Source organism: Mus caroli, unplaced genomic scaffold (assembly GCF_978045245.1).
Source record: "Mus caroli unplaced genomic scaffold, Mus_caroli_1 scaffold_16, whole genome shotgun sequence".
NCBI classification, from domain to species: Eukaryota; Metazoa; Chordata; class Mammalia; order Rodentia; family Muridae; genus Mus; species Mus caroli.
In genome coordinates, this window is record NW_028227271.1 from 76,092,368 (window position 1) to 76,105,612 (window position 13,245).

Sequence of the window (13,245 nt, forward strand, 5' to 3'; positions counted from 1 at the left end):
GCCATGCTGTGCTCTACTTACCCAAGACAATGTGGAAAAGGACACTGAACTTACTAAAAGGGGGCTTTGATGTAGTAGGGAGAGGGTACAAGAAAGATCTCAAACTTATTTTTTATTTATTCTTTAAGAATTTTGTACAGTATATTTTTATCATATTCTTTCCTAGCCCCCAGCTCCTTCCAGATCCCCCTCACAACGTTACATTCTTTCTCTTTCTTAAAAAGAATCTCAGACTCATGACACTGGTAATACATTTGTTCCATGGCCATCCACAGTGGCTTAGAAATAAACCATCAAAATGAACTCCTTTGTTAGTTTTTAGTGATTGGGTCTTTGCCTTTATCTAGGTCTCTACAGGAAACAAAAATGCAGTGAAAATCATTTGTGTTTTTCAGTCTTAGCTTATTTTGTATTGCTATTAATAATAACCAACTTCACTTAAGTTAAAATAAATGTAAAGTTAAAAGAAATGTATTGACCAGGTAACTGGAATTAGCATACAAGAACAAACAGGAAATTCTAAGATTTCCAACTCTACAAGCTCAGAGTTCTATTGTACAACTGTACATTGATACAATTGTAGGATCTATCCATGCATGCTGTTAAATTATGTTAGACGTGCTGAATACATGCACAGGGAGTAAAGGCACACTAAAATAAAACTGAATTCTTCTATCCAAAAATGATTTCTTACAACTCCTATCCGAAATTATTTTCTTGCAACGTGTAAAGGGTAAACCAGTTAAAATTATTTTTATAACCAATATATAACTATAAAGTGTACTATAATATAAAGAAATGGCTACATATTTGCCTCCAGAAATCTTCAAAGTAATTGCAAATTGTAAGTTTCCATCATCATTTCAATAAGCAATAGAGAGAGATGAAAATGTTTTCATCATTTTCAATAGAAATACATGTAAACATATCACAACTCATCCAATTATAAAACAAATCTCCCATGGGAATTATATAATAGAAAAGAGAGTGCCATATTCCCCTGACACAAAAGCATGCTGTTTAATGTACTGGTTTAAATTTAGCTCTGCTTTTCAATGAATTTAAATGCATAAGCCAATTAACAACCTCCCGACAACCCCCTATGGCAAACCAGTCTTCCCATCATCCCACATCTATTAATAAGAACTCTTTGTCATGTGAAAATTTATGTTTTCTAGGATCTTCCAAGGCTAAAAGCCCATAGGTGGGATAATTAGAGTAACACCGAGGAACTCCCATATGTGGGACACTCTCTCCCGCATCACTCTGACCGTGATTTCTTCTAAGTAATGGGAAAGGATAAATACATTACATATCATAAAATGGCTATGCTGGCAAAAGCAAAAAGAAAGAGGGAATCAGATAGTTTGTAAATGTGGAGCTGTTTTATTAACTATATAATTTTCTAAAATGAATTAGCACGTTAGAAAAGGTTGATGCCAAATGATATCAACAACTAACTAAATGTCTGTGGAGGAAGCCCAATGGCTAAATGCTTGCCATGCTAGCAGTGAGGATCTGAGTATGGAGACACGTGCTTGGCATCTCAGTTCTGAAGACAGAGGACAGGCAGGTGCCTGGTGACCAGCCCTTCTCATCTGGTGAACTGCAGATCTGTGAGGCACCCTGTTTCAACAGCAAATGTTGTCCTCTAACTTTCACATACAGGCCACACGGATGCACATATGACTCCTCACACATGTGCACCTGAACACACATGCAAATGCAAATAGATAAATAATTTCACTTCTCCACTTAGGTTCCCCACAGCATCACAAATATCAAGACATGCAGCTATAACTCCAAATAGGTATTCTAACATTTAGTTACCATCTCTTTCTTAATCTAGAATGAAATCTAGAGTATACACCTTATCTATGTTATTCTTCATTGTACCTTTAGTATCTAGAAAATAACTTGAGACCATATACATTTGATATATTAGTAAAGAAATATAGGAGTCCAAGAATCATGGTTTGATATTTCCCATTCTCCTTCAACATCCATTAAACTATCAATTTTTGTCTAACCAAGATAAGATGGATCCATGTGTTCTATTTCACTCTCGTTTCTGCATCCTGGCCCAGCCCAACCTCCCTCTTGAATAGTTACCATCAGGTATCTCTTACAAAGTCATTCACCTCTTCCATCTTGCTCTCTGCTCTGTGGTTCCTAAATGTCCCTGTGAATGAGACACTGTGTAAATCTGCATAATTTGCAAGGTTTTACATAAGGGCTCCCATGGACTCACAGATGTAAAAGAGAAGGTTAGATGACTGCTTCTCTCACTAGCTCTGTGGTTCGTCTCTCTCTCTCTCTTACTGTGTCTAAGTCACAGCCCAGAATCAATATAAACATAACCTACAGAGAATTAGACATATGTGATACATGAAAAGGGAATTAAATTTTAAAGTCATTGTAAAATTATACAGGTGTTTTTACTATATCAATGGGAATGCCATTCAAGCTGTTAAGTCATTTTTTTCATAAATATCATGCACAATTAAATTGAAACATAAATCTACTTGACGTTACATTTCCATCTATGTATGATATATATCTAAAATATAAAAATTGAGAGGTTGTGCTCTTTATTTAACACCATACAGCCCAAGTAATAGAATCTTCCACTTTATTATAAATTATTGAAAACACTCTTACATTAGCAAAGTTTAAAAGGCTAACCAGGGTTACACAGCAAGACCCTGTCTCAAAAAAAAATAAAAAATAAAAAAAAGAAGGGATATAGATGATAGACAGACAGACTCAGACAAAGGGATGTATATGCAATGGTCCATGGTGGGTTGGGGATGTTAAAATGTAAACCATAATGCTAGAACTGACACAGAAATGTAAAAAATGCCCAACTAACAACTAACAATAAAATAAACACATTATTGATAAATCAACTGTGAGTGTTAAGATGGGTGACAAAAATCCATGGGGAGGAAGCAGGAGGGTGCGGAGAGAGGCAGCAGATGATCCGGACCTGGTGCTCAGCTTCGCTTTGCTGCCAACCAATGAAAGTTAGTATAAGAGTATTTCAGCACTGGTTCATTCATATTATTGTTCCTCCTAGGGGGCTGCAAACCCCGATGGCTGTGAGTATCCAGGTACTGGCAGAGCCTCTGGCGGGGGGGGGGGGGGCGGGGGGGCAGGGTTGGGGAGCTATATCAGGTTCCTGTCAGCAAGCTCTTGTTAGCATCCACAATAGTGTCTGGGTTTGGTAACTGTATGTGGGATGGATCCCAAAGTAGAGCAGTCTCTGGATGGTCATTCCTTCAGTCTCTGCTCCACACTTTGTCTCTGATAGGTATACCTCCCACGGGTATTTTGTTCCCCCTTCTAAAAAGGACCACACTTTGGTCTTCCTTCCTCTTGTCCTCTTGTGGTCTGTGAATTGTATCTTGGATATTCCGAGCTTCTGGGTTAATATCCACTTATCAGTGAGTGCATACCATGTGTGCACATGGAGGGACCCATGGCTCCAGCCATATATGTAGCAGAGGATGGCCTTGTCAGTCATCAATGAGAGGAGAGGCCCTTGGTTCTGTGAAGGCTCAATGCCCCAGTGTATGGGGAATGCCAGGACAGGGAAGTGGGACTGGGTAGGTTGGTGAGCAGAGGGAGTAGGGGTGGAATAGGTCATTCAGAGGGGAAATGAGGAAAGGGGATAACATTTGAAACGTAAATAAATATCTAATAAAAAATTTTTAAAACGTTTGAGCACATGACTGGCGTTCAGCTTACCAATGAACAGTTAGTATAAGAATGTTTCAGCATAAAGGGATCTGCAACCCTATATATAGGTGGAACAACATTATGAACTAACCAGTACCTCGGAGCTCTTGACTCTAACTGCATATGTATCAAAAGATGGCCTAGTCGGCCATCACTGGAAAGAGAGGTCCATTGGACAAACAAACTTTATATGCCCCAGTACAGGGGAACGCCAGGGCCAAAAAAATGGGAATGGGTGGGTAGGGAAGTGGGGGGGGAGGGTATGGGGGACTTTTGGGATAGCATTGGAAATGTAATTGAGGAAAATATGTAATAAAAAAATATTAAAAAAAAAGAATGTTTCATCATGTGTTAGGGGTCTCCACCAGAAACTAGTATCATGCTGCTCTGGAAAGCCAAAAGAATTCTCTTTACAGGAAGCCGAGGTGAGTCTGAAGGGGCTTGAAGGACCCAGCTCCGTGATCACCCAAGCAACCCACTCACGGTTCTGTTGCCTGAAAAGACGTAAGATGTGCTGCCTGGGTTTAGGATTCACGTTTTTAAAGTTAAAAATTATGTATATAAGATAATTGTTATATTTAAAAGGCATTAAGACAGCTTTTAAAAGAGATCAAATTTTTAGAATTCCTCATAATTTTCATTTTCGTCTTTCCACATTTTTAAATTATGTAAATCGCAAAGATATGAATCAATAATTTTCAGAAATAGAAAAAAACAAAATAGCACTAGGAAATGGATCATTTGTCTTCTAAAAAAAATAAATTCTCTTGGCTAAAATGTAATTTGGACTGAGTATAAAGTTTTTATCCAAACTAGACACCTTGGATAGCCTTAGGAGGCATGATTAATTATTAATAAGAGATAATGTCCCAAGCAGGGAGGAACATATGACTTCCCACTGATACAAGATGCTGAAACAGCCAGAAACATCATGAAACCGTCCAACACAGGCAATGTTCTCAGACTGACTGTACTACACTCTCATGGTAGCAGACAAGATGTGGGCACTATCTTTCTCCTCTACAATTTCAATTTGCTTGGTTGGGATCCATATAAGTGGAAGGACTAAGAGACAAAAGCCCTCTTGCTCCATCAGTTCCATTTAGCAAGAATGACTGGAAATTATAATGAAAAAGTTAATTACAGGAGTTTGGCTAATTGAAAGCTTTCTCAAACTAATGAGGCTAGCTTGATAGGCAGCAGTGATGCTCAGCAGTCAAGCCAGCCCAGGCAGGAAGCAGGGTAGGCAATGCTGTGGCATTTCTTGGCAGGAGAAGAAACAGTGATGTAATGAAATAACAACAAAAGACAGGAGGAGGTTTCCTGCCCTTGAACACTGAGAACCTAGACGTCCCTGTGGATACCTGCCAGACCTCTCTCTCCATCTCTAACAGTGATGTCCTAATCATTGAAAGCCAAGGTCATACTAAAGTCTCAAGAACAGTAACTAGGTAGATCACTACCCTATGTGGTATATAAATCATAGTTATATTTTTAAAAATGTTCTCTCTCAAATGAGGCTATAATTATTACCCTTAGAGAGAACTATCTTTCTAAAGTAAAATTGGTGAAAATTCTTTAAATATGATGCAGTATCAGTAACATATGTGTGTGGTGGTAGCACTGTGTTGCATGTATGTGAATGCATATGCCTATGTGTGTACTTGCATGCATATGTTTGTGTGTGTGTGTCTATATATATGTGTGTGTTTGTGAGGAAAAAGATAAATGTATAAAGATATTTCCATTACCAGCCTAGAAAAATTTAATTATCTATCACACACACACACTATAAAATCACTGATGAGCATCTGCATTTTGGGGTTGACATTTCATCTGGATTTCTATGCCAAGACACTGTATAGATGGCATTTACTTGACAGAGGGCTAGCCAGTATTGGAAATTTCATCTCCAGCAGAGGACTATAATGAAGTTGACAGTCTTACTTAGAAGCCGAATCAATGGTCTTAGTATATTGGCTCTGGTGCTGCTGATTAAATTAAGCAATAAGAAGACATGAATTATCCACGCCCTCAACAATTTTCATTGAGCTGATATTTTGATTCCAATAAGCAAAGGACAGCAAAGTTCATCAGAAGCAAAGTTTTATGAGCCTCCTTTTCGATAAATATTTGCCTTCCAATTACAATTTTTGATGAGCATCATTTTCAAATTGATTAATATTCTAATAGAAACATTAAATTTTTTCAAATAATTGAGGCATAGACTGAACCATAAAGAATTTCTTCCCTGGGGCCTGGGTGGAGAGGGGAGGGGGAGGAGAAAGGGGAAATAGGATCAGATATGTGAGGTCAGAAAAGAAGCCCAGAGGGCCAGGAGAATGAATGGAAATATGCAGACTCAGGGGAGCTTGGGAGGGGGGCCCTCTAGAAAGTACCAGAGATCTGGGAGGTGAGAGACTCTCAGGATTCAATGAAAGTGACCTTAGCCAAAATGCTCAACAATGGGGAGAGGTGGGGCCTCAAGTGGAGGGATGGGATTGCTAACCCACAGTCAAAATTTCTGACCTAGAATAGTTCCTGTCTAAAAGAATTGCAGGGGCAAAAATGGAGAAGAGACTGAAGACAAGAGTCTAACATGGTTGTCCTCCAAGTGGCTCGATCAGCAGATGACTGAGAAAGACACAGATACACCCAATCATTGGACTGAAGTCAGGAACCCACATAGTTGAATTAGGAAGGCTTGAAGAAGCTCAAGGGCATGATGACCCAATAGGAAGACCCCATAGAAAAACTAGCAGTCTCAACGAACCCAGAACCCAGGGAGCTCCCAGAGATTAAGCCACCAGCCAGGCAGCATACACAGGCTGGTCCGAACCCACATACACCCCACCCCCGCACATATATATAAGAGGACTGCCTGGTCTGGCCTCAGTGGGAGAAGATGTACCTAATCCTCAAGACACTTGAGGCCCCAGGGAAGTGGGAGGCCTGGTGTGTGTGTGTGGATTAGAACACCCTCTCAGAGGCAAGGGGAAGGAGTAGTGGGATGAGGAACTGGGGGGAGAGGTTGGGGGAGCAAATGGCTGAAATGTAAATAAATAAAAGAAATTAAAATAGAAAAAGAACTTCATCCCCATAATTCCCTGCCCGGAAACCATAGACTATCAAACAAAAAGCCAGGTGACAGGTGCTAGTGGTTATTGGGCATGGGGCTCTCATATACCAGCAAACATTACAGGCTAATGACATTCATTTGGATTACCCTCCATAACTTAAGGGTGTATCTGATGCCTGGAGGCACAACTTGAGTTACCTGATGTGAAGAAATCAAGCTAGTATCAGCCTATTAGCTTCATCCCTACCGACTGGCTTTAATAGTGCTGGAAGGCAGTATGAATGCTACCATAAGAAAAAGATAGTAGATGGTCTCACCCAGATGTGAACCTTGTGAGCTACATCGATGACTGGCTTGGAAATGCAGACCCTAGTGGCATCAATATTATGGAAATAACCAAACACTTTCTGGTTGAATGTAAGGCCAGCCTCACAAGACAGAATCCATGACCAGTACTGTTAATTTAACCAAGAACCCGTGGCTGAGTCCTAGAGGAGAAGCTAATACTAACATTCTGTTAAATGGACATAGAATTAAACCGACTCCTAAATACTTGCCTCTAAACCCATAGATTAGAGCAGTTCTCAGTGCTTATCTGAGAAGGTTCCTTTTGAAATATATAGTAATTAATACTCAGACTTATAACTGGTCAATGAACAGATAAAAAGAGAGTACTCAGCTCTAAAAGGGATCTCTCTCTCTTCCTCTGCTTCTCTGTTTCTACCTCTGCCTATCTCCTCTCTCTCTGTCTCTGTCTATGTCTCTGTCTCTCTTTGTCTGTTTCTCTCTGCCTGCCTCTCTGTCTCTCTCTCTTGTCTCTGTCTATCTCTTTGCCTCTGTCTCTCTCTATCTCTCTGTCTCTCGATCTCTTGTCTCTGTCTATGTCTCTGTCTCTCTTTGTCTGTTTCTCTCTGCCTGCCTCTCTGTCTCTCTCTCTTGTCTCTGTCTATCTCTTTGCCTCTGTCTCTCTCTCTCTCTCTCTCTCTCTCTCTCTCTGACACACACACACAGAGGAGGGTTCTGAGCAAGCAGAAATCATATTGAAAGAGGAGGGAGAGACACTAGAGAACTGCTACAAAACAACACTGTATTTCCAGTACTTTCAGATAACACAGAGCAGTTACATACATGAGCTCCGAGCACCATAACTGTATGTACAAGGCCTACACAAAATCTTGGCAGCCAAAAAATAAAAATCCCAGCATGAATGGGAGGGGCACTCACAGAAAACCACCTCTAGCTGAAAAACTATTGGCAGATGATGGCTGCTGAGGGAGGGTGTAACCCCCTGGTAGGCTGCCCATGCTTCAGTGGGTAGTCCTGTGCATAAGGCTCAGTGGGCTTAACACCACCACATGGGGTTGAGAGGAAACCTAGTGGGAAGAAGGGTTGGAGGGTAATTTGATCAAGGCATGTGATAGACATATATGACATTCTCAAACCAAATCTAAATATATATTTATTTTTATTTCATGTGGTTTTGCCTGTATTCAAAATGTATGTACACTTTATGCATGCATGGTGCCCATGAAAATCAGAATGGTGTCAGGTTCCTTGGAACTGGAAACATGATGAGCTACCATGTGGTTGTTGGAAATCAAATCAGGTTCGCTGTAAGACCAGAAACTATTGGTAACCACTGAGCCATCTCTCCAGTCTCTCAAACAATATGTTGGGGTAAAAAATTTTAAAAAGAATATCTCCTTTCATTTCTCAGTATGATGATAGAAACCTTTAGCACTTGGATTTGGGAGTGAGAAACAAAAGCGTCTGGAGTTTAAGACTCACCTAGAATCCTTACTACTTACTAACAAAGGTCTAGGCCACATACCTTTGACATGTAAAACCTCTTCCACATATCTACACATTTTTTCTAACAAATAGACATACAGATGTAAAACAAAAAGAAAAGTGGAGAGACTGTGCTCAATTTGCAACTTATACTCATCTGAAACTGTGTGACATAATGCAATTTACAATGAATATATACAGTGAGCATGGCGATAATTAACAGCCATCACATAGAATTAAACCATGCTCAGAAGAGAGAAGTTGTGTCTAGTGCTGGAAGCCTAGTCATCCATCTACCCAAGGCTGGTGCTGCAGTGAGCCTCAGAGAATAGCCTACTGCAGCCACTTTAGTGGACTGGCATAATTCCTAACTCTAAATGTATCATCAAATCCACAGACAGACCTCATCCATCGTCAAAGAAGCTTGTCTTTGCAGTACAAGGAAAATTATCAAAATGCACAAAAAGGGATCAGTGAGTGGGCTGTCCCCAGCTGATACATCTACAACACAAGTCCTCCAGCTAAGGCTCGGGGAACACTGAGCAAGAGGAGCAGAAAGAGTACAAGATCCAAAGGACTGGAAAGTCCTCTGTAACAAGGAAGCTACACCATGACACTTAACAATATGGCTGCCTAACCAAGACCTGAACAATGAGAACGCCAACAGATATGCTAATGTGGAAGTGGGAAATCTCACAGGATCCCTAGACCCAGAACTTAGGCAATGAGTGACTGGAGAGAGAGGGAGGATTAGTGCTTCTCCAGATGAGCCCCTTAACTGTTATTCTAATACAAGGTGGTCAGCTCTGAAACCATACAGGCACAAGCCACACTATGTAGATCTGGTGTGTGTGTGTGTGTGTGTGTGTGTGTGTGTGTGTGTGTGTGTGTTTGTGTATGTTTGTGTGTGTGTGTGTGCATGTTTGTATGTTTGTGTGTGTGTGTGTCCATAATAAGCAAAGAAAGAGACTGTCAGCCTGAGAAGGGGTCTCTTGGGAGGATTTGGAAGGAGGGAACCTGAAAGGAGTTGGACTTGGACGTTATGAAAGAAAAGAAGAGAAGTAGCAATATTTTAATTTTAAAATATTTTCTTCAAAAAATAAGGGGGCTGAGCTGGGCGTGGTTGTGCATGCATTTAATTCCAGCACTCAGGAGGCAGAGGCAGGCAAATTTCTGAATTCAAGGCCAGCCTAGTCTACAAAGTGGGTTTCAGGACAGCCAGAGCTATTCAGAGAAACCTCAACTAACCGGTACCCCCAGAGCTCGTGTCTCTAGCTGCATATGTAGCAGAAGATGACCTAGTCAGCCACCATTTGGGAAGAGAGGCCCCTTGGTCTTGCAAACTTTATATGCCCTAGTACAGGGGAATGCCAGGGCCAAGAAATGGGAGTGGGTGGGTAGGGGAGCAGGGTGCGGGGAGGGTATAGGGAACTTTTGGGATAGCATTTGAAATGTAAATAAAGAAAATATCTAATAAAAAATACAAAAAAAAATAATAAGGGGGCTGGAGAGAAGTGGCTCAAGGGTTGACTGTATACTGCCTTTTCCAAAGACCGGAGTCTGAGTGTCAAGTATTTCACAAGTGCTTATAACTCCAGTTCCAAAGGTATCTGATGCTTGACCTTCTCAGTCACCACCCCCATGTGCACACTACACACACACACACACACACACAAACACACACAACACACCCACCATACCACCACACCACACAAGTGCAGAGGTATGCATGCATAATGTAAACAATAAGAGTGATAATTGACAACTATGCATAGAAGACACTGAGGGAAACTTTTCTCACTAGTTTAATATTTTGATGCAATTTTGTACCGTCATTAACAGGAAACAATCTGTCATTGCAGACTCAGGTCAGTCCTTTAAGTTTCACCCACTAAAGCAGTCCACATGGAAGGTGTTTTTTGTCATGGTGTGGTACAAGAATATATGACACATTATGTCTCATCTGGTAAGAATCTGAGATTTTATACCCTGTTACAATGTATCATGAAAGTCATGTGAGAATGCTACACCTGTGAAAGACAAGACAAAGTGGCAATTTAGGAAAGAGTTTAGGAAAGGGATAAAACCTCTTCTAGAAGAAAATTAGACTTGAATCAAGAACAGGCTATGGCTCTTCCATGCTGATGTTATGGAGTGAAGCCGGGAGATGTGGGTTACACAGGGAAACGGGGAACAAAAAGGGAACTCAAAAAGTCTCCATCACAGATGACTCTAAAATCACCGAAGAATAAGAAATAATAGACACAGAAAAAGCAAATATTACGGAGCAGGTGAAAATTGGTACAGTAAACTGAATGCTGATACTTCAGTCTATGTTTCTGCATATTCAAATGCTTTTATTTCTAATTCAGGATTTTTTTTTAATTAATTGTACAAAGTAAGTAACTTTACCATGGCATTTCTGTATGTGCATTTTTTTTTACTGTAGTCATGCTGTCTGTTGCCTTTGCTTGACCTCCTTTCTTCTTCCACATCTCTAAGAGTCAGCACATTATTCTTACAAATGTTCCCTCACTAGACTACACCTAAAGGAGGAGGCGGGGGTTCCCACTGCTCGTGGGCATGTACATTGGTTCAGTCATTATGGAAATCAGCAAGGTGGCTCCTCAAACTATTTAAAGCAAAACTTCCATATGGTCCAGATATAACCAGCAGTTAAGTGTCTCCCCCCACCCACAGAAAAGATCAAAGTCGCTTCTGAGTGTATCCTTCTGAGTCTGGCTTATTCCACTTAACATAATGACATAAACTCCATCCTTTTCTTTTCCTTCTTTTTTTTCTCTTTATGGTTAGATGAAACTCCACTGCATATATATACCGTGCTTTATCTGCTAAAAGCTACCTCAGCTGATTCTGTAACTCAGCTGGTAGAAGCTCTGCATCACTAAATGTAGCAAGTGTGTGTGTGTGTGTGTGTGTGTGTGTGCGCATAACCCAGTCACTCTGACTCCCACACTGTGTTCCCAGAACCAGCATAGCTGGATCAGATGACAATTCCACTTTCAATGCTTTGAGGGGCCTTCCTGCTGACTTGTGTAGTCGCAGCACTAATCTACATTCTCATCAAACTGTATATAAATGTTCCTCACGATCCTGGATCCTCCCAAATACTTGTCTTCATTTGTTTTCTTAATAACAGCCATTTTTATGCAGGTGAGATAGAAACTCGGTCTAGCTTTGATTTGCAGCTTGTTAATTCCTAAATACGTTGAACATTTCTCCTTCATGTTTCCTTCATGTTTGCATTTCTTTATTTGACAAATATCTGAACAGATTATTTTCCCAGAACATTGGATTATTTGGGTTTTTGTTTGTTAGTTGGCTGTTTGTTTTTTTTTTTTTTTAGTTAAGTATTCTAGCTGTTGTTTCTACATCAGATGAGTAGGTACCAGACGTTTTCTTGCATTCTGTAGGCTGTCTCTCTACCTTATAACTTATTTTCCTAGACAAATATTTAATTTCATAAAATCCTACATGCCAATTCTGAGTTTTCAGTGTCCAACTCAGAACCTGGCTGTCTACACCTCAGGTTGGAATGTTTTGCTATGCTGTCCTACATTTCCACACAAGTATCTTAAACACCACTGAGACCTGAGGCACCTTACATACCCTCTTTATCCATTCTCTGAATTTTTCTTATTTCTTCATCATTTAAGACTATTTAGTATGACCTAAGGAGAAAGAGACTTAACTACATTTGAATGATAGAGACAAGAGAAGACATTGTTGATGTGATGTCATGATCATGAAAATCTGACAAGGTTGCAGGGCCCATCCACATGAAACAATTTGAGCCTCAGAAACTGGCACAAGCCTGTTCCCAGGGGTGACATCAGAGGCAGTACCTGAAACATCACTGGGGTGGTCGCCGAAGAAAAGTTTAGATTCTTGACCATGTGACTTTCAGGGTCAAATTTTGACATAAATCCTTTGATGATGACTGTTTTGGCTGTCCCTTGTTCACCAATTAACAGCACAGCCTAAAATCAAGGAGTTTAGAAGGAATGAAATAAAACAAACAATATGGGTTGAAGTGTGCCCTACCAGCCCACCAACCCTTAAACTGAAGCAGGAATCCCCAGTACCTCCCAATATGACTGTACCTAGAGAAAGGGGCTTTGCAGAGGTGGCACCCAAGTGATCCTGCCTAATGATGGCTTTATAGAAGCAAAATACCTAGGCACACAAACACCAGAGATGTGTGCGCACAGAAAAGCACCTCAAGAAGTAAGGGGACACCATCTCTAAGTCAAGGAGCAGGGACTATGAACAAATGAACCTCGTCAAAACCTTGATCCTGGGCTTTCAGCCTCCAGCACTGAGGAAGTAAACTGTCATGGTTTAAACCGCTAAGCTTTGATATTTTGTTAGAACAGCCACAGCAAACTAAGTCAGTAACCAGAAGGGAAAGAATTATCTTAACAAAAGCAAGTCAAAATTCATCTCAATTGAGACTTAGGAGTGTTCCACACACCAGGTTGTCCTTTTGAAATAACAAAGGCAGTTCAGTCATTTAGGTAACACCTTCACTTATTCTAAACCGAAACACAAAGTAATGTGAAATAACTGCAAGGTTCTTTTATATTTTCATATGACCTTTAGAGTAGCCTCTT

General features: G+C 40.4%; 1 protein-coding gene across 3 annotated transcripts in view; it reads right to left on the reverse strand.

The window, feature by feature from the left end:
- The window catches only part of Dnah5 (dynein axonemal heavy chain 5), a 255,115-nt gene that overhangs the window by 104,165 nt on the left and 137,705 nt on the right, over positions 1-13,245 (reverse strand). For all 3 annotated transcript variants that reach the window (XM_085831340.1, XM_021183130.2, XM_085831338.1), the window contains one exon: positions 12,478-12,612. In XM_085831340.1, coding sequence (XP_085687466.1) covers positions 12,478-12,612 — 135 coding nt within the window. The remainder of the gene's footprint in view (positions 1-12,477; positions 12,613-13,245) is intronic.